Source organism: Triturus cristatus, chromosome 1_2, assembly GCF_964204655.1.
Source record: "Triturus cristatus chromosome 1_2, aTriCri1.1, whole genome shotgun sequence".
NCBI lineage: Eukaryota > Metazoa > Chordata > Amphibia > Caudata > Salamandridae > Triturus > Triturus cristatus.
In genome coordinates, this window is record NC_140580.1 from 505,003,184 (window position 1) to 505,025,693 (window position 22,510).

General features: G+C 45.4%; 1 protein-coding gene across 6 annotated transcripts in view; it reads right to left on the reverse strand.

The window, feature by feature from the left end:
• Nucleotides 1-22,510, reverse strand: part of MKI67 (marker of proliferation Ki-67) — a 132,124-nt gene that overhangs the window by 99,778 nt on the left and 9,836 nt on the right. For 3 of the 6 annotated variants that reach the window (XM_085606222.1, XM_085606220.1, XM_085606225.1), the window contains 3 exons: nucleotides 15,563-15,626; nucleotides 11,391-14,786; nucleotides 9,197-9,441 (listed from right to left, as the gene is read on the reverse strand). In XM_085606222.1, the coding sequence (XP_085462348.1) occupies nucleotides 9,197-9,441; nucleotides 11,391-14,786; nucleotides 15,563-15,626 (3,705 nt within the window). The remainder of the gene's footprint in view (nucleotides 1-9,196; nucleotides 9,442-11,390; nucleotides 14,787-15,562; nucleotides 15,627-22,510) is intronic. The other 3 variants (XM_085606224.1, XM_085606226.1, XM_085606223.1) reach the window with 2 other exon arrangements.

Below are 22,510 nucleotides of genomic sequence, written 5' to 3' on the forward strand. Positions count from 1 at the left end.
CCCCACCCCCCAGGTGGAGGTGAGCTGAAGCACAACTCTCAGTCCCCCGCCATCGTGAAGATGGGGGACCCATTCAACTAGAGTGAGGCTTATGCCCCCCTCCCACTGGAGCGTGGCATAATAGGGGGTGTACCCACCCCAAGGAAGGGACCCATTGGTCCCAACCTGTACCTACCGTTAACCATACATTTAGTATTTAGGGGCAACCCTGAACATGGCCTCGTAAGACAAGAAACTAGAAGGACCATAGCGCCATGCTGAAGAAGAGGACACCAACTGACTTAGCCCCAGCCCTACCGGCCTGTCCCGATCTCGGTAAAATCCTGGTGTGCCCTGAGCCTAAGTCCAGAAGCTTTGATACCATAACCTTGAGGCCTGCTCGTATACAGCCACCAACCAGGGGGGCCCTATCCCCCCCATTGGATAAGCATGGGTCTCAGCGCTTTCACCCAGCCGCCCACGTGCCAGAGGTTGCTTTGCGAGTTTACACTCATCCCTGGGGGAACCCTAGAACACCCCCCCCACCCCACCACCACCACCACCAGGCGGTGAAGCATAACTCAGTCCCACGCCACCCCAAGGAATGGACCCATTAGTCTCCACCTGTACCTACCTGTAACCCCCCCTCCAATAATCTAGTATTTAGGGACAACCCTGAACCTTGTCCCCTCAGGCCAGGACAGAAGAAGCTGTGCTGAACTAAAGAGGATAATTCTTCTTTCACATTTTGCGCTGTTAAATTGCAGATCTCTCCCTAGGCAGATCTCTCCCTAGGCATGCCATAGAGATCCACTTGATCTTAGAGGAACGAGAACTAGATTTACTCTTCCTAACTGAGACGTGGCTTACAGAGTCATCGGACCCGGATATAGTCCAGGCTCTCCCACCCAATTACTTGATCATTAGACAGGATCGCCTGACAGGGCGTGGAGGAGGTGTGGCAATTATTTATAAGAACTTATTTAGTTGCAGAACATACGAAAGTCCACTTACAGAGTGTGAGAGCCTCGGCTTCTCCATTCTCCTCTCGCCCACGTGCACCTTCTCAGGGATCTTGGTGTATAGACCTCCGGGTGACCACCATAATTTGTCATAACCTTCTTGATAAAATCTCGCTCTCCATCAGCAGCACTCCCAACTTTTCCATCTTGGGTGACCTCAATATTCATCTTGATGAAGTGGGTGCAGCTGCATCGCAATGTCTGCTTGATACCTTGGGATTGGTACACCTTGATCAAATTGTGACAAGCCCTACACATGTAGCAGGACATCTGCTTGATCATCGGTTTACTAATCTCACGAACATGGTGTGCGATCAGCCCCACTTTGTCCCATGGTCAGATCACGCCTTACTCTCCTTTGTCTGGTCGCCAGAAACACAAAATCACAGGGTTAACCTTTCAAAGAAGGTTGGCCGAGTGTGGTCGAGACTACCAGTCAAAGATTGGGAGGCGGCCCTGAGGAGCTGCCCGCCCATTTTTCACGAGGACCCAGTGGCTGCTAATGAAGCCTTTGACAACTGGCTTAATCGCACTCTAAATGCTACTCTACCAAAAAAAGAGATGCGCCATCGGGAAGGCCACAATAAACATCCATGGTACTCTGATAATCTTAAGGAACATAAGCAGTCATGCAAATGTGCAGAAAGGAAATGGAGAAAGGACTATTCTCTTGCTGCAAAAACTGAATATAAAACATCTTAGAACCTATAAAAAATTATTGAAGTCCACCCAAGCGTATTATCAGAGTAAAATCTCAGAAGCAGCTAGTACTCCCAGGGAGATTTTCAAAATCTTTCAATCGTTGGTGACTACTCCTAGGGTTTCCAATCCTCCACCCGACCGTCAGAAACATTGTGAGGCATTAGCCACTTTCTTTGCGTCCAAAGTATCCAACATCTACTCTAGTTTTCCAATATCCCCACATACTCCTGATAAATTGGAGAGTGGCCTTGAAAGGTCGGAGGTGGCAGCTTCCAACTCATCTGGTGATCTCAAAGCCTTTCCACTATTAGATGTTGCTACTGTTGGAGAGTTCCTTAACAACTTAAAATCTGGCTCCCCCCAGGACGTCGCTCCTCCGGTGGTTCTTAAACAGGTTTCGGAAACAGTATGCCCGATGATAATGCAGGTCATTAATCTATCCTTGACCTCAGGAGTGGTACCCCCTAACTGGAAGGGTGCAAAGGTCCGGGCTCAATTAAAAAAGCCTAATTTGGACCCGGAAGATCTGGCCAATTACAGGCCTATATCGCTGCTACCCAGTCTTAGCAAAATAGCTGAAAAGCATGTCAACCAGGCACTCTCGTCATTTGTTGAGTCTTCGGGTTCTCTACATTCCACCCAGACTGGTTTCAGAGCCAAGCAGGGAACCGAAACAGCGTTGGTGGCGGTAGTCGAGGCAACCAGGAGTATTGTGGATGCGGGAGGCTGCGCTGCGGTGATCCTGCTGGACCTCAGCGCAGCCTTCGATACTGTAAACCACTCGCTCCTGTTGCCTCAGCTTCGCCTTGCAGGGGTTTCAGGATTGGCTCTTAAATGGCTGCACTCCTTTTTATCGGACAGATACTTCTCCGTTTTGGAGGATGAGGTGTCATCAAGCCAGCTGCAATTGAGTCACGGCGTTCCCCAGGGATCATCCCTCAGCCCTACACTATTTAACATTTATATGAGACCATTGGCTGATGTGGTGCTTCCTTGGGGAATTCAGCTTGTCACCTATGCCGATGACACGCAGCTGGTTGTGTCCTTGTCGAGGGACGACGACTTACATCAGGGGGTTAACAAACTAAACCCGTGTCTCACTAAAGTCCTTGAATGGATGACCTCGTCCTGCTTAAAGCTAAATGGAGCCAAAACTGATATCATGATGTTGGGCTACAAAGCCCCAATCAACTTGGACCCCTGGTGGCCGAACTGTCTGGGACCTCCTCCGAAGCCTAAGACCAAAATAAAAAGCTTGGGGGTCTAGATGGATTCCACCCTTAATTTCCAACAGCAGGCTAATAAGGTGGCCGCAACCTGTTATGGTTTGATGAGATCCCTAAAAAAAAAGTACTAGACCTTCTTCCCTTCGAAGCCAGACGCGTATTGGTCCAGTCGCTGATTCTCTCGCAACTGGACTATGCTAATGCTATCTATTTGGGGACATCAGTAGCTACTATAAAAACGTTGCAAGCTGTGCAGAATTGCGCAGCCAGATTGCTTATGAAAGTGCCCAAACTATGCTCAGCAAAGGCATCAATTCGATCGCTCCACTGGCTCCCAATTCAGGGTAGGATTGCGTTTAAGGCTATGTGTCTGGCACACAAGTCCATTCACAATATGGGTCCTTCCATTTTGGATCCTCTGTTTCATCGCCATCAATCAGTCAGATCTCTTAGATCCAATCAATGTAATTTACTCGTAGTTCCCAGGGTTAGGTTGGCCCGGATGGGCGGCCGGCTACTTTCTGTCCAAGCGGCGAAAGGTTGGAATAAACTCCCCGATAATATCAGGCTTGAAGCAAATCACATCGCTTTCAGGAAGCAACTAAAGACATTCTTGTTCAACAATGTCCTCCAATATCCTGTGGGTCTTACAGCGCTGGGATGCTCTAGGGTAGCCATGCGCTATATAAGAAAGTATTCATTCATTCATGCATGCCCACTGACTTGCCCCAGCCCTACCAGCCTGTCGCCACCTCAAACCTGCTCCAGCAAAATCCTGGCATGTTCTGCAGCCAGCAGCCTCCTAGAACCTGCCCTGCCTCCCAAAACCAAGAAGTTGTCTCCAGTGAGCACCGGTTTTGCTCACCCACAGACTCTGGCTCCGACCAAATCCACAAGTGCACCACTATGCACCCAATGCCTGCGGCTCTAGTTAGAGTGGCCCAACACCTGGAGGAAGTCTTCCCAGCGATCTGGACCTGGGATCTAGTGATCCCAGACCTGCCTTAAGTCTCCAACCGACACCTGCAGTTCGACGTCCCACAGCTTTGGGTTGCCCAACCGACTGTGTCCCCAGCATCCCAACTTACCACTCTAACCCGTTGTCGCCTCCAGAAGATCAGAGTCTGCAGTCTTTGTTGAAACCGGAGAATTCCCATTGAAACCAACAAGGGACCAGACGCCAAACCAGCACCCTGCACCCAGCTGCCCCTGTGGGTGAACCTTGTGTGCTAATCAGATCCCCCTTTGCTCCTACAACCTTGTGCCCTGCTCGTAGGCAAACACCAACCGGAGGCCCTCCTACCCCCCCATTGGATAACATTAGACCTCAGCACTCTGCACCTGGCCATCCTAGTGCTGCTGAGGGTGCTTTGAGAGTGCACTTGTGACCCTGGAGGTACCCTGGTTCTAAACCCAGAATCCAAACTACCACAATCAAGTACTTACCTGTAATCCGATAATTCAATTTCCTCACATAGGATTGCATGGACTACTTTCCTTTGAAATTGTTTAGTGTGGAGTTGGTTTGTATAGAACTCTAAGAAACTGCTAATATACAAAATCTGATTTACTTACCGTTTCTCAAAAAAAATGTCCCAGTGTAATATCTAGGCAGATCACACTGAGTAGAAAGAGTCATCTACAACGTGATCAAAAGTAATCTAACAGTAATTTAAACTATAACATTTCCATTCAGCTTGCTTGTATTGAGCAACTTGCCTTGAAAAAGTACCATTTACACCTACCTAGGTACAATTTTAACACAAATAAATTGGTCTGAGATCAGTCGTTGAGTGTGACATTTCTTGCCAGAGTGTGTACAATAAATGCTTAGCACTGCCCTCTGATAAAGCCTTATTGTTTGCCCACACTACCACAAATAGAGTAAGATATTATCAACATTTACCTCAGCCTACCTTTGGGGTTCCACTGGACTGTGCACAATAAAAATATAAATAAATATATATATATATATATATATATATATATATATATATATATATATATATATATATATATATATATATATTTTATCCAACAAATTGCCCACAAGCTTTAGGAGCGAGTGAACCATCCGGTTTCTGTTCCTGGAAACTTGCCTCTTTATTTCAGGTATTGACTCGACGCGTTTCGAGGTGTTAACCTCTCTTTATCAAAGGTCATCAATAGCAGGTACGTCTCACAGGAAGTGCCGCATACTACTTTATACATCCGCTGAGTGAGTTTTTATCATAAAGCATGCTGGGACTTGTAGTTATCCTTGAGTAGGTCTGTGAGTCCGTAATTTAAAAGCCTTATTATCCCCAAGTAGGTCCCCAAAATAAGGTGCACGTTCAATTCTCCACACTCACTCTGCTGCCTCATGAGTTTGGAAATTTCCAACTCTGCCGCCTCCTTTGCATTCGCACGGATGGTGCTGCTCCTCACGGTCGGGCGCCGTGCTTAAACATTATCCAACAAATTGCCCACAAGCTTTAGGAGCGCACACAAGAGCGAGTGAACCATCCGGTTTCTGTTGCTGGAAACTTACCTGCCATTGATGACCTTTGATAAAGAGGTTAACCCCTCGAAACGCGTCAGGTCGAGTTAATACCTGAAATAAAGAGGCAAGTTTCCAGCAACAGAAACCGGAACCGCTCCTAAAGCTTGTGGGCAATTTGTTGGATAAAATATATATATAAATATATATATTTATATTTATTGTGCACAGTCCAGTGGAACCCCAAAGGTAGGCTGAGGTAAATGTAGATAATATCTTACTCTATTTGTGGTAGTGTGGGCAAACAATAAGGCTTTATCAGAGGGCAGTGCTAAGCATTTATTGTACACACTCTGGCAAGAAACGTCACACTTAACGACTGATCTCAGACCAATTTATTTGTGTAAAAATTGTACCTAGGTAGGTGTAAATGTCGCATGCGCTCCTAAAGCTTGTGGGCAATTTGTTGGAATATATATATATATATATATATATATATATATATATTACGGGATATTTCGTCAAAAGCGCTCCTGTGCACCAAAGATCCAAGGAAAACAGGAACAGACGAAGGCTGACCCAGGATGCAGGTGAGAAAATTAGTTTATTTTCATTGTAACAGCAATGCCTGCATTACGCGTTTCAGCCTACGAAAGGCCTTGATCACTTAAAAAACCATAGGTTTCACACATGTTATAGTTAGCTGGACATTTCACTCGTAAAAAACCAATGAAATTCCCCCGTTATAGTTAGTGCAGGCAACTATAACTCACGCGACCGCAATCCTCTGCTGATAACGTCAGATATTACATCACTGTATTTAGACACTTATTTACCCATGTCTTCTTCCATTAATCTTTAGCTATACATATATTACAAATATTTATTTTTCCGAAAGGCACATGGCATCAGTGATGCAATATCTGACGTCATCAGCAGAGGATTGCGGTCGCGTGAGTTATAGTTGCCTGCACTAACTATAACGGGGGAATTTCATTGTGAAACCTATGGTTTTTTCAGTGAATTTGTACGGTTTTTTAAATGCTAACTTATGTATATATTTTTTCTTTCAGGTTTTACACCGTGCGCGCTCTGTGGGCACTCGGTGCGCGAAGCGCACCGAGCACCCACGGTTCGCAGTGCGCACGCACCTAGTGATTTTTTTTTTTTTAAAACAAATTTTTTTCTCCCTTGGGGGTCCTTCTGTGACCCCCTGACCAAGGCTAGGGGGTCAGGAACTGTCCACTCTGCCCCCTTTTCACGTTCTCCACCTTTGTTTTTCACCCCCTCAGACTGCGAGAGACAAAATGGCGGCAGACACTTCCTGGTTTCGACCGATTCAAATGTTTACCGACATCGAACAACCAATCAGAATTGCGCTCGCGCACGGCAGGGTGAGCGCACAGTGCGCGCGTATAGATATTGATATGCTTTTAAATGCTATTTTCTCAGGAAATACTGAACAGATTTACACCAGACCTGCAAAAGGCACTTCCTTGACCTTATGACTACCTCTCTGCCAATTTCAAGTAATTCTGTTCAGCCGTTCGGGCTGTAGCTGTGTCTAAAGGTCCTATGGAAAAATGCATGGGGAAAACGCGTTTTGGGACCCCCCTTATTTCTCAGCCCCCACTTGACGAATCACCGAGACTTTCAGGGTAGGAACTGAGCGGAGCCAAAGTTATTCAAAATAGAATTTTGAGATTTCCTATGGAAACTAGGTTGTAACTATAACCATCTACTGGCGACCGCCAGTAGATAATATACATATATCCCAGAAAGTAGACCAACTTGATGCAGTGATTACCCTGAATGTTTGATGACCATGTGTGGATAACTGTTCTGGTCATCGATTATAAATATTTACTATCATGAGAGAGATTCTCATGTTTTTATTACACTAGTGGTTTAATCTTGCGTGACATTAAGTACCCCAACACCCCCTTTATTTTTGCATGCCACAAATGGTCAAGGATAAAAATTACCCTAGCAATCTCCTTGCTCACTTTAAAATACTTGGTTTTCCTTTGTAGGCCTACGATGGTTAAACTTTTTTGGTAACTAGTGCTACCATACTGAACGTTGACACATCTGGGCAGGTGCCAAAGGGTTCAGAAAGCAGTTATCCGGTAAAATGTGTACCTACCATATAGGTCATGCACTTTTGTCATGTGTTCCTGTTAACAAGTGCACAGTCCTCCAGAGGTTAAAGTCTGTAAGGAGGCACAGATGGTGACCATGCGATAAACCTCCAAGACCAGAAACAAATCTTACGAAACAACTTACCAGGGGTCAGGAGGGATTCTCAGAATTTCTAAAAAGACTGTGTTGGAGAACCACATTTACAGTAGAGGCTAGTAATCCACAGGTGCATCATGTACAGGTCCACAAGTGTGGTAGACACCTGCAAGATAGCGTAGCGGTGCAGCAACAATAAAAATCTTACAGCAACAGCCTTAACATAAGCATCTCGGCAGTAACACTTGCTAACGTTCTGACAGTTTCCAGGTATGAAAGTGGTAGGCAGGCTTTGTTCAGCCTAAAAACTATCTGGTTACAGAGGCTTTAGCCACTGCAATAAAAATCAATGGTTTAAAGAAAATGTGTAAAAGCCTGGTTTAGCTCAAACCTGTTTGGGAACTTGTCTCGGCACACAACAACCTTGCCGTATCAAATTTGACTATTATCTAAGCTTAAATAAGCATCATGTACCAGGCGTAACGACCTTTCAGATCATATGTAGCACTAGTAGAGTAAATTCTTTAGTGGTTAACACTTTGTGCATTTATGAGACAGGCTTAAGTGCCCAAACTCAGTAATGTAGGAGTTGAAACTCTGGATTTTCATGCAGAACAAAGACATTGTCCATGCACTTCATACAACTGGCCGCACCTAAACGCTAAGAAGCAAGGATGAACACCTTAGTCAAGAGGCTCACTGTACACAGTATTTGCCTTTCACACCTAACAGCAGTTGTACCTTTGGTAAGTTCTCATGAGTGCTTTTAAACACAATCTAGACGTTTTAGTGGACATTACTGATGCAGGATGCAACAGGAATGATACAAAGTATAGCATATTAGACTGGGACTATTGCCACCAAAGTTTCTTTCCTGCTTCCAATCAGTCTAGTAGAAGTTCAGCCCACTGACCTCAACAATTTAGGTTGCTGCAATAGAAAATTTTTGCAGCTGCCATTTCAGGACACTGGGTACGATTTAAAACCTCCCAAAACAAAAAGCGCCAGTCAGCAGCTTTAAAAACGAACTACAATTTAACATGAAAGATGGACCTCAGCCTGCGCACAAGACTACTACACCATGGACTAATGACAGTCGAATTATGGTTCGCACTCCAAAAAGTAGTCTTCAGAACAAAGAAATGTGGGTACATCCTGAACAAGCACAGGCAAAACTGGCTTACCCAATGTTTACTATCGCATGATAAAGGGAAGAAATTTTGCTGTGCGCACGAGTCAAGTGCCTACAGGATGACAGGGCGCCATTTTGTTTTTTTAACAGGAGTAGGATGGTGGGAACCACTAAGAGGAGTTAAAAAGTATGGTATGGTATGAAAAGGCAGTTCTGTGGAGCATTTTACTACCTTCAAACCATGTCAAATTCTTGCTAAGAATAGTTTTTTGCAACTATTGGGGGGGGGGGGGGGGGGGGAGGACACACAAGCAAATGGCTCTTGAAAATCAATTTGAGCTCTTGTGATCTGCAGTAAACAATTCAAATGAAAACAGTGGTTTAATTAAATAAAAAAATAAAACCATTTAACAAATACCTGGATAACAGCATGACGGTTCCCAAAGCTTTTTCTTATAACAGCACGAGGTGTGATTGAAAACTGTAAACTCAATCTTGCTGGAGTTGCACCCTTCCGGAGGGGAGAATTCGGAGGTAATCTCTTATCAAATAATTCAGGGCTCAGATGGCCGCCAAACGAGACCCTCTTTCTTTTCATCGGAGGTTCAGGTAATGGATCAAGCTCTCCACTTCTGCGTTTTTTCGGTGACTTCTTGGCCTCTTCTTAAAAAGAAACCATTAAAAAAAATGTATTAAAGATAAATAAAGCATACATTTTTTTCAAGCAGATCATTAGCTCTTAAAAGCTTTCAGAGCATTACGCACCACAAGGCAGCAAAAAGTTTAAAGAAAAGTACCTGTGTATTAGTTACAGAACATACTTCTGTAGCAGTGAGAGCATTACATCTAATAGTCACCCAGATCACAGGTTAATCTCCGTCATAGCAAGAATACACTTAGTGCAAGTATAGCAGTTTAAAGATTGATACACCAAACAACTGTAAATCAGAGGGGAAAAAAAACCAATCTGAAAGGAGAAAGTACCCAACTTGAACTACATTTAATGAATGGTAGCTTTATAAGAACTAAATAGGAGACAGCAATGGGCTACAATTTCTTAGCTAGGACTTGTTAAGTGCTATTTTTCTTCCAATGAAGGAGTCACAGCATCTCAGCAGACATTTCAAACAAAGAAAGGGGAATCTAATAGATATTGCCTTTTCTTAACTACTGGATTTGCCAATTCCGATTAAAAGGTGTAAACCATTGGAGCATTAACACAAAATTAATTTGCATGAGTTTTGAAAAGTGAGCAGCAAATTGCACCCCTCAACCCCTTATGACCGATGAAGAGGATCACAGCTGAGCAACAGAGGTAAACAGCAAGTGCTCGAATGGATGCCCCAATAAGACTGCCAGTGCTGTAGCATCCAGGATACAGGCACACCAGCTGTGTAGGGCTATCAACCATTAGTGGAACGCTTCCTACACATACTGATGCCACACCCCCTTACTAGATAAAATCCAGGGCACTTCAGATTGACTGATCACCTTTCATTTCAGAAAGGTATATTAGATAAAATCGATACTTGCAGATCATTTGAAGACATGAGCAGCTAGCACTGGCGCAGTGGTAACAGTCTGAATGTTTGCAACCTGTTCACCCAGATACCCTTCACCTATTGGGATTTTAAATGAGCTGCTCCTGGTCATCACATACTTTGAAATATTCAACACTTACAAAATGTACGGTATGACGCAACACCCAGAATATTGAACACTGCACTATCATGTTGATATATTTGTCAGAGATGCAGGATTACAGCAGTCTCCAAACTGGACTTAAATAAATGACCTGCTCCATGTGGTTATGTTAAGAGAATGGATACAGGAGCCAGTAGGCTAGTTCTAGGAATAGAAACCAATTCAGGAGCATATGTACAGACTCCCGCAGGAGAGGTGTAGGAAGCAGGCTCTGTATACAGTATGCCACTAGTTGGTTATACCTTGAGTCCAGGGGTTCCCCAAAAGTGTACAGCGCTCAAAGTAAACCCCCAAAGTGATCTATTAGTGTAGCGATGGCAAGCAGCCTTAGGCCCAACAGGAGAACAAGACATTTATTGAGCAACATTGACCCATATGAGCTCCCAATGCGTTTCAAGGGATATTTTTCTTTTTGGACAGGCTGCAGGTCGGAGCAGGCCGAAACCTGTGACAGCACATGCAAGTTAAGAGCCACAGGGGTATCGCCGGTCAAGACATCCCCAAAGCCCAGGGGCTGGGGGTGCAGGGTTGCCCAAGGACGTTGGATTTCTTCCTCACCATCTGGTTGTTGCAAGCTCTTCGAAGCTGGAGCCAGGCCAGTAGGGCTAGGGCCAAGGCAGTCACCTTCAGGGTCAGCTTCCGTAGAACTAGTTTCAAGGTCTGAGATAGCCTCCTAAATACTAGATTTAGGGAGTAGCAGGTAGGGCAAATGGGCACTTAAATCCAGATAAGACGCAAGAATATTTTTACAAATGTTGAGTAGGCAAAGACTGTATAAATGCAGATATTAACTTCAGAATTATACATTAGCCCGTATCCAATTTGCTGCAGCCCTCTAAGTGATCTTAAGTGTGATAAACGCCAAATTGACATACAAATTTAAAAAAGCGGCCAATAGCAACACTCACCAACTTCAGAAGTATGGACTCTTCCAGAATGTCTTCTTGGTGAAACCCCCTTAGATTTTGCTGTGCTACTCGAATCTTCCACTGAAGCAGTCACAACCTTCCCATCTTGATGAACAGCAGCACCTGACCTACGTCCTGCTGGGGAGGACTTTTTTTTAGCTGAGGTTTCAAGTACATCGAATGATGTGTGTTTACCTAAACTAGAACTTCCACGAATCGGTGACACTGAAGCAGACTTGGGAGTCTTGTCTGGACTACTCAGTTTTGGAGAGGGCAGTTTTTGTTCTGTTAGGTGGTTCTCAGATGTTCGTGGGGAACTTCTATGTGGTGGAGTAACAGAGCTTAATTTTGGAGTCTTCTGCATACTGGTTCTACCTCTTCGTGCAGCAGGGGACACGTTCTGTTCAGCAGAGTTTATATTCACTGGCACGGACTGCACAGAAAGAGGTGAACCAATAAGGGGTGAAGAGATTGATTTTGGAGACAGAGCAATACTCTGCCTACCTTTTCGTGTCACAGAAAAAACATTCTTCTCACCATAAGAAAATTGAGCTTCAGAAGAGCGTACTGGACTACGTTTCGGAGACGAGTTAGGATTAGTTTTCTTTTCTGAAAGCAAGGTCGCCTTGGTCCCAATTACCATTATAGGTGTAGACTGTATCTCAAGTGGAGCTATTGTATGATCCGGTGATTTTGGAGTCTCAGTTTTACGTGGTCTACCCCTAGGTCTAGGAGATGGTGTCTGAAGCTCCACAGTATCAACGCCATCAGAATTGCTGCGCAAAGATGCATTTTGTTTGGGGGAAGACACACGATGTGGCAAGGATGAGGGTGTGTTAGTCTGGTCCACACTTTTGCTGCCTCTCTGTGCTAGAAGAGACTTCTCTGGTGTTATTGTAGTATCAACTCCAGTAGACTGAACAGACATTGGTGTCCTTGTTCGACGAGGTGAAACAGAGGTGGTCCTAGATATAGGGTCCACAGACTCACTAGGATGGGGAGAGACAGCAGATTTGGGAGTATTTGCCTTACTAGGTCTGCCTCTCTTTTTTTCAGAAACTACAGTTTCTCCGGATTCAGAAGAGTTTACTGGTGTAGACTGTAAAGCATGAAGTCTATGAGGTGACTCTGTAGTCGGAGTCTTACCTCTTCGGGTTGGAGAGAAACTTTGTTCAGATGAGGGTACTGGTGTAGATGGCTCTTCCTTAGGAACAGATTTCGGCGTTAGACCAGCCAGTGATCTTCGAGACTCTGAACCACTGACCAGTGTTGAAAGTACCACAATGCTGTCAGATGCGCTAACACTTTTGGGGGAAGCACGGTAGGGAGAACCAGAAGTGTATTCAGGGGTTTTGCCCTTGCTTGGCCTACCCCTACCCCTTTTAACTAAGGAATTCTGTGATTCGGGATGAGTGGAATCTTTACTTTTCACAGCATCACCACTGTGGGAACTCTCAGGATGAGGTGACCGAGAGGACGATTTTGGAGTCTTCCTTGGTCTGCCTCTCTGTGGTGTATGCATTGGTGTGGACTGCAGAGAAAGTGGAGAACTAGGAGACAAAAGAGCAGTCTGTTTAGGAGAATTAATTCTTGGTCTACCTCTTCGTGTTGCAGATGAGGGTTTCTGTTCAGCGTGGCCGTCTCCAGATTTAGGAGTCTGGGTGACACTCGGACTACCTTTTGGAGTTAAAAGCACACTATTCTGTTCTGTACTTTTACGCGATGTCCTAATCGGAGATTTTGAAGTAGACTTAGGAGTCTGTCCCTTAACAAATCGGCCTCTTTTTGGAGGGGAATGGTCAAAGTTAGTAGTCTTTTCCACATGCAGTTCAGAAAAAACACTTGTGTTACCCAAGGAGACACTTCTGGGTTTACGTTCTTGCTCAGGTGAAGCCAACGGTTTAGTATCTAGATAAACACTTCGCCTCCCTTTTGGTTTATTTTCTGACATCTCTGGTGTTTCAGCTGCTTTAGTCTGTTCTAGACTGTTTTCTTGTTCCTTCCCGAGAGAGAGCCTTCTGGAATAGTGTTCACTATTTGTTGAACTGGAAGACTTTGTAGTCTTCATGCTTGGCCTCCCTCTCTGCTTTTGTGAAGACAATTTTTGGTCAGAGGACTTCTGGGTCTCAAATGAAAGCTGCAAAATATCTACTTCATTTCCAGAGTGAGATGAAACATCCATACTTTGTCTACCACTTAGTTCACTCAAGGAGCAACTCCTACGACCCGGTGAAACTGAGAGAGATTTAGTGGTCTCACCTCTGCTTGGTCTACCTCTTCTTGGGGCGATTGACTTCTGTTCAGTAAGAGTGTCTGGGGTAGAGGAGCTTTCTTTTTCAGATTCTTGGCCAAGAGGTGCACTCTGTTCAGGATAAGTATTTGGACTTGGTAAAACAGATGTATATTTAGTAGACTTGGGAGTTTGATGCAGACTTGATCTTCCCCTTTGTGTTACAGTGTTTGCCAACACTTTAGGACTTTCTGATACATCTAAAGATCTATTCTTTCTCTGAGAACCCCCACTTGCATTTGAATACAAATCATCTTGAATTTCAAGGACTACTTGTTGTGCACTCAAGGATCTACGCTGACTAAGCCGCTTACTTCCCTCTTCAAGATTTACACTATTTTCTTTTGCACTGTGGTCTTCCAAAACGAAATCCGCATACCGAACAGTTTGCACCTCTTGAATAGTTTTTCCCGGTTGTGAATTAACTGTAACTGACTCTTCTCGTGTAGAAGACATTGTAGTTTCTCCAGGACTGCTCTGATCAATTAACATTCCTAAATAGCCCAATTTAGAGTCAGACATTCGGGTAATTTTAGTTTTATGTTGCTCAGTTTCTGAAAAATCCAAAATCTTTGCATTTGGAGAGGACACTCCAGTTCCACGCTCATCCCTGTAGCCAAATTTTGGGGTGATATCCAAGCTTGAAGATTGGTAACTTGAAGCACTTAAGCCACTTCTTAAAGGACTTCTTGCTGAAACCCGCACCTCCGATGAGAAATCAAAACTAGTTTCTTCAACATTTTCAAGTGGAGTGTGCACGTCCGTGAAATTAGCTTGACTTTTTCGTCCAGATCTGCGCCTTGACGAGGAAGGTGTTTGCGAACCTGTGTTCTCACGAAGAATATTTCCAACACTTCTTTGGTCACGTGCCTCAGCAAAGTCTTTTCCCTTTTCGTCATCTTGCTGCTTTGGTTTGAGGTCAATATGATTCTTTAGCATTTCATAAATTTCAGTAAAAGGTGACTGGTCATGTTCTTTAAAAGTCTTTGATCTTCGGTGTGTTGTCTTAACTGTAGAAGAGAGCAATTTAGTAGGCAAACCACCAGAAATCTGTTCGGTACTTTCAGAGTTCTCTTCAGCACCTCCCTCACTTCCAGCACCATCATCTACACAAAACATTGAACAAAGTTAAAACATGGCTATAGAAATGAAGTTGGGAAGTCATCATGTACATACATCTTGTTAGGACCTCAAAAGGTTAACACAGAAGTGGGGACAAGCTACCAAAGAGCGATTTTAATGAATGGCTACATATGTACACTTAAAGAGCCTGCACATTGCGTTCTGACCCGCTATAAAAGCGGAACGCCATTCATTCAATTTTTAACTGCATATTTAGCCCCACACTAACCCGACTAGATACAGGCAATAATTCAAGGAAGTTCCAATTGTGGCCATTAGATCACCAGAGGCCGTATGCTACAATGGGTATGAAGAGTCCCAACACAGCATGCAAAAACAGCTAATTTCTACAAGTGAAAGACTCACAAGAAAAATAGTGCCCTACACAACGCAGCAATATGAAGGCCGAAATCAATATTAGGCTTCACAAAATTATATTTCAAATGTCTGAGCATGCAAGACAAAAGTTGAAGTGTAAGTAAAAAAAATAAAAACCTCAGATACACCTCAATGTGTCATTTTACTATAAACATACAGAGACCCGATGGAGGCTGGAAACGAGACTTCAGCCATGAATAATTTGTTTAGTGGCCAACCAATGGCTGAGCAACGAGATATAGGCATTTATTCACAAAACTAACAGCACAAATTGTGTTGTACGCCATCAAAAAGTGAGCCTACTAGCAAATAGAGCAGTCAAACCCAGTACTAAAATACACGTTGATTACACGGTTATATCATTCACGCAGATGGGACAAACCTGAAACTGTGATGACCGAAGATCCTTGCCTTCGTGTTCGCAAAGGTTCAATTTCTGCCACCTGCTGGATAGAAAGCACTTGTAAATGTATGCAGTTTCACCCAAGCGCAATAGCGTGCACTGTATTAAAAAGAAAGCGTGAGGCTTTCTGCAAGCTGTAAACAAAACATACTGTGTCTTCTGGCCCACCTCATTGATTTAGGAAATAGGCAGGACAAGTTGGTTTTTGGTGTAATTGGCAAAGGCAGCAGGCTTGGCGCCATGTCGGGTGCTGGATCTGTTTCTGCAGGATGCAACTTCACACCCTTAGTCTTTCAGGTTGGCATGATCTGATTTTCTGGTTCCAGTGGCTCCCCTAAACTGAAGTTAGGGGTGTTAGGTGAGTTTATGGTGGTAGCCAATGGACTACTCACCCCTAGGGTAAGCCCCCTATAAGACTATCTCCTGTGAAAAGTGGGCATAAGCCAGTCCCAGAATTACAAAGTGTGCCCACACAAAAATAGCCACTTCTGAAAAGTCACACACATCCGGTTAGGCCACTTTAGGGGTGGTACTAGGATGGGGTGGGCATGCCTACCAGACTAGCTTACTCCTTTTCTGTCCATGTGCCAAAGGGCTCTGGGTAAATATTGAGGAGGGTGAAATCGTTCTACTCTCCAGTGAGGAGAGTCAGACTGACATTTCAAAAGGCAGGAGCTTCTTTGAAGCTTGCCAGCCTAGGAGTGCTAATCAGCAGGTCATCCTCAGGTAGAATGTGAGGCTTGGTTTATGACCTGAGCGAGAAGTCAGAAATCGGTCTCAGGTGGCAGGCTGGGAGAAGTTACCCTGTCCCTGGGAACAAGTGCCGGCCAACAGAACAAGGCTGGAGCAGAGGCAGGAGACCGGTAGGATTCCAGCAGGAGCCACAGGGACGAAAAAAAAACAAACACAAACACACACACACCACTGAGACACCAACTCTAGCCCAATTATCAACCTGTCAAGACGGAGTCATCCTCATGTGAGCAACAGGTACAAATTAATGGCCTCATTTGTTCCAAATACCTTATAAAATTCATTCACCCTTAAGATGGAAATATCTGCAGAACTGGTCCTTTCCAGTGCTCCTTGGGGATTCTTTGCATTTGTAAGCATCTGCAGTTGGTCTTATTGAAATTGGCGCCGGGATGCCCCTTTCCTGGGGCAGTCACGCGCTCTACAAATCCTATAACTTGCCACGCCGAAAAGTGAATATACTCCAACACTGTTGGTGATTTAGGTGCACGATACCGGGGACGGCTCTCATGGAGCACTGCCATACCTTTGGTCACCTAGTAGAGTCTGAGATGGCTGGTACTTGACAAGATCAGCAGGAGCCCAAGCGGCAGAAGTTTGATATCCTGAATCTGTGCCAATGCAAATGAATCCACCTCTTGGATACAGTAGTCCATGAGCTGAACGACTATAAGGTGATCTCATGACAGGTGGCTCTACTGAGCAATGGTTGACATGACTATAACCCCAATGGTACCCTGCCACAAAAGTCTGTTTTCCCAAGGCCATTATGTAAGCTTGAATCCACTAGGATATTACTGGTTATGGGACAATTGGTTGGTTGGTGGGTGGGATATACCTTGTTCCAGATACAATGTGACTAAGATGCTATGCAACTGTTGTTGAATTGATGACCACCGAGGACCATGAATTGTTAAATGGTGAACATTTATTTTCTCCTAGCTAGGATGGCATTTCGACGTGGACACCGTACTGTAGGACAAGAAATAACATAACAAGTCTGTATATGTACTCTGTAGTGTTAATATAGATAACCGTAGAATATCCACTTTGGACACTGTTTACATGCTGGGGGAAAAACTTGCCATCAATAGCACCATTAGGTAATGTCCTTATCCCTTCTTTAGTCATGATCTGGACCGTTCGCCGGAACAGTAATATAATATGAAACATCCTTTTTCGGTCTCGGCTCGAAGGCTGCGCTTGAGCAGTCTCGCTCCGAGATTTAATGATTTAGGAGTGGGGCTTTAACCCGCCCCTTTTTCCCCCCTCTTCTCCATTGGCTGGCCTCTTAAATGCTGGTCAGCCATTGGAGAAGAGCTTTGTCGCTCCAAACAAGCCCCGTCTTTTTGCGATTCGGGGGCGTGTTTTTTCGATTCTCTCTCCCCTCTGGAATGTAAACATTCCAGCCAATGGCAAGGAGAAAGAAAAACACGCCCCCGAATCCAAAAACGCCGCTGCGTTTCTCCGTGGCATTTCTGCTTTGCTTCGGAGAAAGGCGGTGTTGTGCTCGTCCTCTCCCCCTGCTCTCGGCTCCCTCGGTGCTCCAGTGTCCGGCTGCTGCTCTGGTCTCCTCCCCCTGTCTATCACCCCCCCGCACGTGACACTTTAAAGCTGATTCGACAGAATGCAGGCATGTACCAAACTACGCACTTTCAGACGAGAATCCTACCATTTCGCACTTACTGAATCAACCACGCCAGTGTCCACTGCTCCCCCTCGCAGAATGCGACAGATTGTTTATTTAATTTTGTTCTATTATGCAACTCTTGCGTTTAAACATGTTTGTGCGTCGTGTCAGTGGGAGAACCCCCACCCCCTTTTTTTTGTTTCATGTGCCTTTGTCCCTCCTTCATTCTGCTTTGGACTGTAGAGTTCCGCTGTGCATCCTCCCGGGTGTAGTGGGGCTGGTGTAGTTGCCAGCGGTAGGTATGATGGCCAGGATAGATTGGGAAGGCGTGGTATAACCCCACAGTACCCGGTACCTTCAGAACCATTGGCAGAGCTGGGGGCTGGTCAGGGCGCCCCTGGCGTTGTATGGGCGCTGTGACGTTTTTTTCTGTTGTATGGGCGCGGTGACGTTTTTTCTGTTGTATGGGCGCTGTGGCGTTTTCTGTTTGAACGGCATATGACTCTGTGAACATCAGTACATTAGTGTTCATCGTGCAGCAAGTGCCACAAAAGTGTCGTAAACCCGCTATATTGGCGCTGTATTCACACCTAGGTAAACTAATATTGTTCAGCGCCTTTCCTGTTTTGTGGGTGGTACCGGTGTCGACGGCTGCCTGGCCTTAAGAGTTACCTTGTCTCAAACGGACCATTGCTTCTGAAAGGCTGGTGGGGCTGGGGCTGAGTCACGAGGCGCCGCTCTGTCCTCTGGGTTTTCTTTTTTCGCGGTGGAGGTGCACTCGACAGCTTTCCCGAGGTGTGATGGTGTACAGCTTTTTGGAATGTGTGCCTGGTCCCCACCCTCTGCCCTGACTCGCTTATAAGGTGAAGCTGCGCGTTGGAGCCGGATGACAGGTCGGTGTGCCCCCGTCAGCGTACGAGTCACCTCTGCCAGTCCAGCCCAGTCCCTCTGCACCCGCAGTTGAGCACTTCTGGAGCGTCCAGGTTGCATTTCAGTTATGTTTTTGACATTTGTATAGCGCTTACAGGCGTTAATGTTGCATCGGCGCGCTATCTCAATCTTACTTGTGGTTATGGGCGCTCCATCCCTCGGCTGTGCATGTTTGCCGTTGTAGCGAGGCGATAGTGAAGTGACAGGCTATTGTGAGGTGTCTGCAATGTCTCGGGTGTGCCCTCGGCTGCTGGACTGAAGGAAAGTTCCAAGGGAGGTCATGATAATGCCATGTGGTGCCAGGGTGTATTTACGTGTGCTGTGTGTCACCGCCTGACGTTGCCAACAGTATGGCTTCGGTGCCTCCCTATTCACAAGCAGATGACGTGTGCAGCTTCTCCGGGACCCACGTTTTGTCAGTTTTTGTCTGAACCCTGGTGTGTGGTGATACTTTTCATTGGAATGTGCATTCAGTACAACCAGATTATGTCCGGGCCATTGGAATTATACGGCAGGGTTGAGTAAATTATGCGGCATGAAAAGGCACATTATGCGGCATTAAAGCAAACACAAGGAGATGGACGGAGCGCTGAAACTTTCAGACACACTCTCAGTTACAGATCTGGATTAAATCCTTCATTCTTTTGTTCACTTCGCCACCCCAGTTTAGACCCAGCCATATGACCCTGTGCCTGATGGAACAGTCCAGCCGAACTGCCAAGCCAGGTCCTTCCTGGACCGGAAACAGAGCATCCTGGGACCTGTTTCAGGGTAACACCCCTCATCAGCCAGCAGGCCCGGTTCACCCAAACCAGAGCCTTGGCCCTTGCAGTGAGGGTGCTTAAATTAAAACGTTACTACCCCAACGTTTTCCTTCCTGTTCTGAGAGTTGAGTGATTTGGCCTGGGCTCTTTCTTACAGCCATTCCCAATCACCCAACTCCTTTTTAGGTCTCGGCTCGAAGGCTGCGCTTGCGCAGTCTCGCTCCGAGATTTAATGTTTAGGAGTGGGGCTTTAACCTACCCCTTTTTTTACCTCTTCTCCATTGGCTGGCCTCTGAAATACTGGTCAGCCATTGGAGAAGAGCATTGTCTCTCCAAACAAGCCCCGTCTTTTTCGGATTCGGGGGCGTGTTTGATTCTCTCTCTCCTCTGGAATGTAAACATTCCAGCCAATAAGAGGAGAGAAAGAAATACACGCCCCCGAATCCGAAAACGGCCCTGCGTTTCTCCAAGGCATTTCTGCTTGACCTCGGAGAAAGGCGGTGGTGTGCTCGTCCCCTCCCCCTGCTCTCGGCTCCCTCGGTGCTCCCGTGTCCGGCTGCTGCTCTGGTCTCCTCCCCCTGTCTATGCCCCCCGCACAACGTGACACTAAAGCGGATTCAACAGAACGCAGGCATGTACCAAACTACGCACTTCCAAACAGAATCCTACCATTTCGCACTTACTGAATCAACCACGCCAATGTCCACTGCTCCCCCTCGCAGAATGCGACACAGATCAGTGTGGAGTGACTGCTCGTAACATGCATATGTGGAGTGACAGGCAGATGTATCCATTAGCCGCTATTCTCCGGTGTGTTTCCGCAGGAACCACTGAACACACAGTAGCACGCCTCTTCTACTGCTCGGGTGTGCACGCAGCGTGTGAACGAGTGCATTCGGAAACCTGAGCACATAGATCACCCAGCACTCGCTAACATGCATTCTCATTGTGGCTGGAACTTCACCATTGCATTGCTCTATTATCACTCACTGCGGCACAAACCAATGCACATTGGAGCTTATCACAATACTGGAGATGTGGACCTGTGAGCAGCGCACATACTTTACAAGAACAGAATCATCAAAAGCCAATTTATTTCATCCACATCATCAGTAACAGTGGGAACTGCTCTCTCTTTCCTCAGATCGGTTTGTAACGTACTTGATCATAATACAAAACAATGATGTATATTCGTAAAAATACTGCACACGCGTCAGTCAAAATTCCAGAAGTAGAAAGCAGACTGCCGCAGCAGGACCATGCCACGCTCCTTACAATGCGCCAATACGAACAGAGTTTACCATATAATCGCTCATGTGAAGTAAAGCTACTCCACACGTGTCTCGCGCCGCATAGCCGCTCTTACTGCTCATATATGAGCTGCAATATGTAAGAGTTACCATGACATCTTGAGGGAGAATCTGCGGCCTGCCGCTTGGGTGATTTGTCCCCTCGCCCTCTCTTGCCTCAGCGCTGCTGCATAGTCTCGGCCCCTCCCATCTCCTGGGCTCCCCCCCCCCACCCTACGCTCCTGTCCGGGTTAAGTGAGACCCTCGGGGTCCCGGCGTCAATTTATTTTGGAGGCTGCCCAGGTGAGCCAGCAACTAAATTCCTGATCTTTAGCAGCGACAATTTAGTTTGTGTTGAGAGCTCCGTAATGGAGCCAATAATAATTATTTAAATAATGCAGTATTAGAAATCGTAGCCGTCTTTCATTGAAGTGTGTGTGTGGGTGGCTCTGTGTGTGTATGGGTGGCTCTGTGTGTGTGTGTGAGAGGCTCTGTGGGAGGCTGTGTGTGTGTGTGGGAGGCTCTGTGTGTGGGAGGCTGTGTGTGTGTGGGAAGCTCTGTGTGGGTGCAAATGCAATAGGTCTCGCATTTGAGAGTGATTAACCTATTGACATTGTAAATAACAATGCGGTTTCTTTAAATGTTTTAAAAACAAAAATAATGTCATGAGCAATGCCAATAGCTCTAACTTTAACAATGCCGAGACCATTGCATTGTAAATGCTTGTTATGTATTACCATGGATTAGCTTTTAACTTTGTAATCGTTTTCCAGGGTGGTGTCCACTATTTTAGACGACACATGTCATTCCCTGCAGTGGCAGTAAAGCATCTGGTTGCCGAAGCAAGGAATTTAAACATATGAGGCATTCATTTATGTGACTCGCTCTGGCTGGAATGCACCATCCAGCAACTGCATCTGCTACATGAGGTCCACCGAATGCACACTGACATCAATTAACCTATTTCCCAGACCTGAAAGTCCATCTAGCCAGAAGACGTTTCAAAGATACTTTGTGACGTAAAGGTAAAAGACGGCGCCTTTGTGCTTTTTTCTTAAACTGCGGTTGATAATGTCTAGCAATCCCGGCTTTTTCTTCTTTCAGTTTGATGCCAGGTTTAAATCGGATGACTCATTTTGCAATTTATTGGTTTAAAAAAAAAAAAAAGCCTTGTGGTAAATAAATGGATGCAGTTTTAAATACTGCTTATTACAAATGAATAATGACTAGCCCTCAATTTAGCTATTGCCCTTTTTTTTTTTTACAGCATACTTGTCTATTGGATGTTTCCAAGACAAATGATGGGCCTTCTCTGTGTAATCAAGTTAACCACCTCAAGGAAGTAATTGTGATTCCAGGTGAGCGTCATTCGGTGCATTTTCACATAAACACCTTCAATATTTTGTATGTCTTTTTTTATTGGCGGAAGTTACACAACACATGTAGGGGGGGATGACGGGAAATGAGGGAAAGAAAGGAGAGAGGGGGTGAGATGTCCGTCATTAAAGGTGAACGGACTTCTCGGACTGACTTAGCTATCCACGGAGCGACAGTACTGATT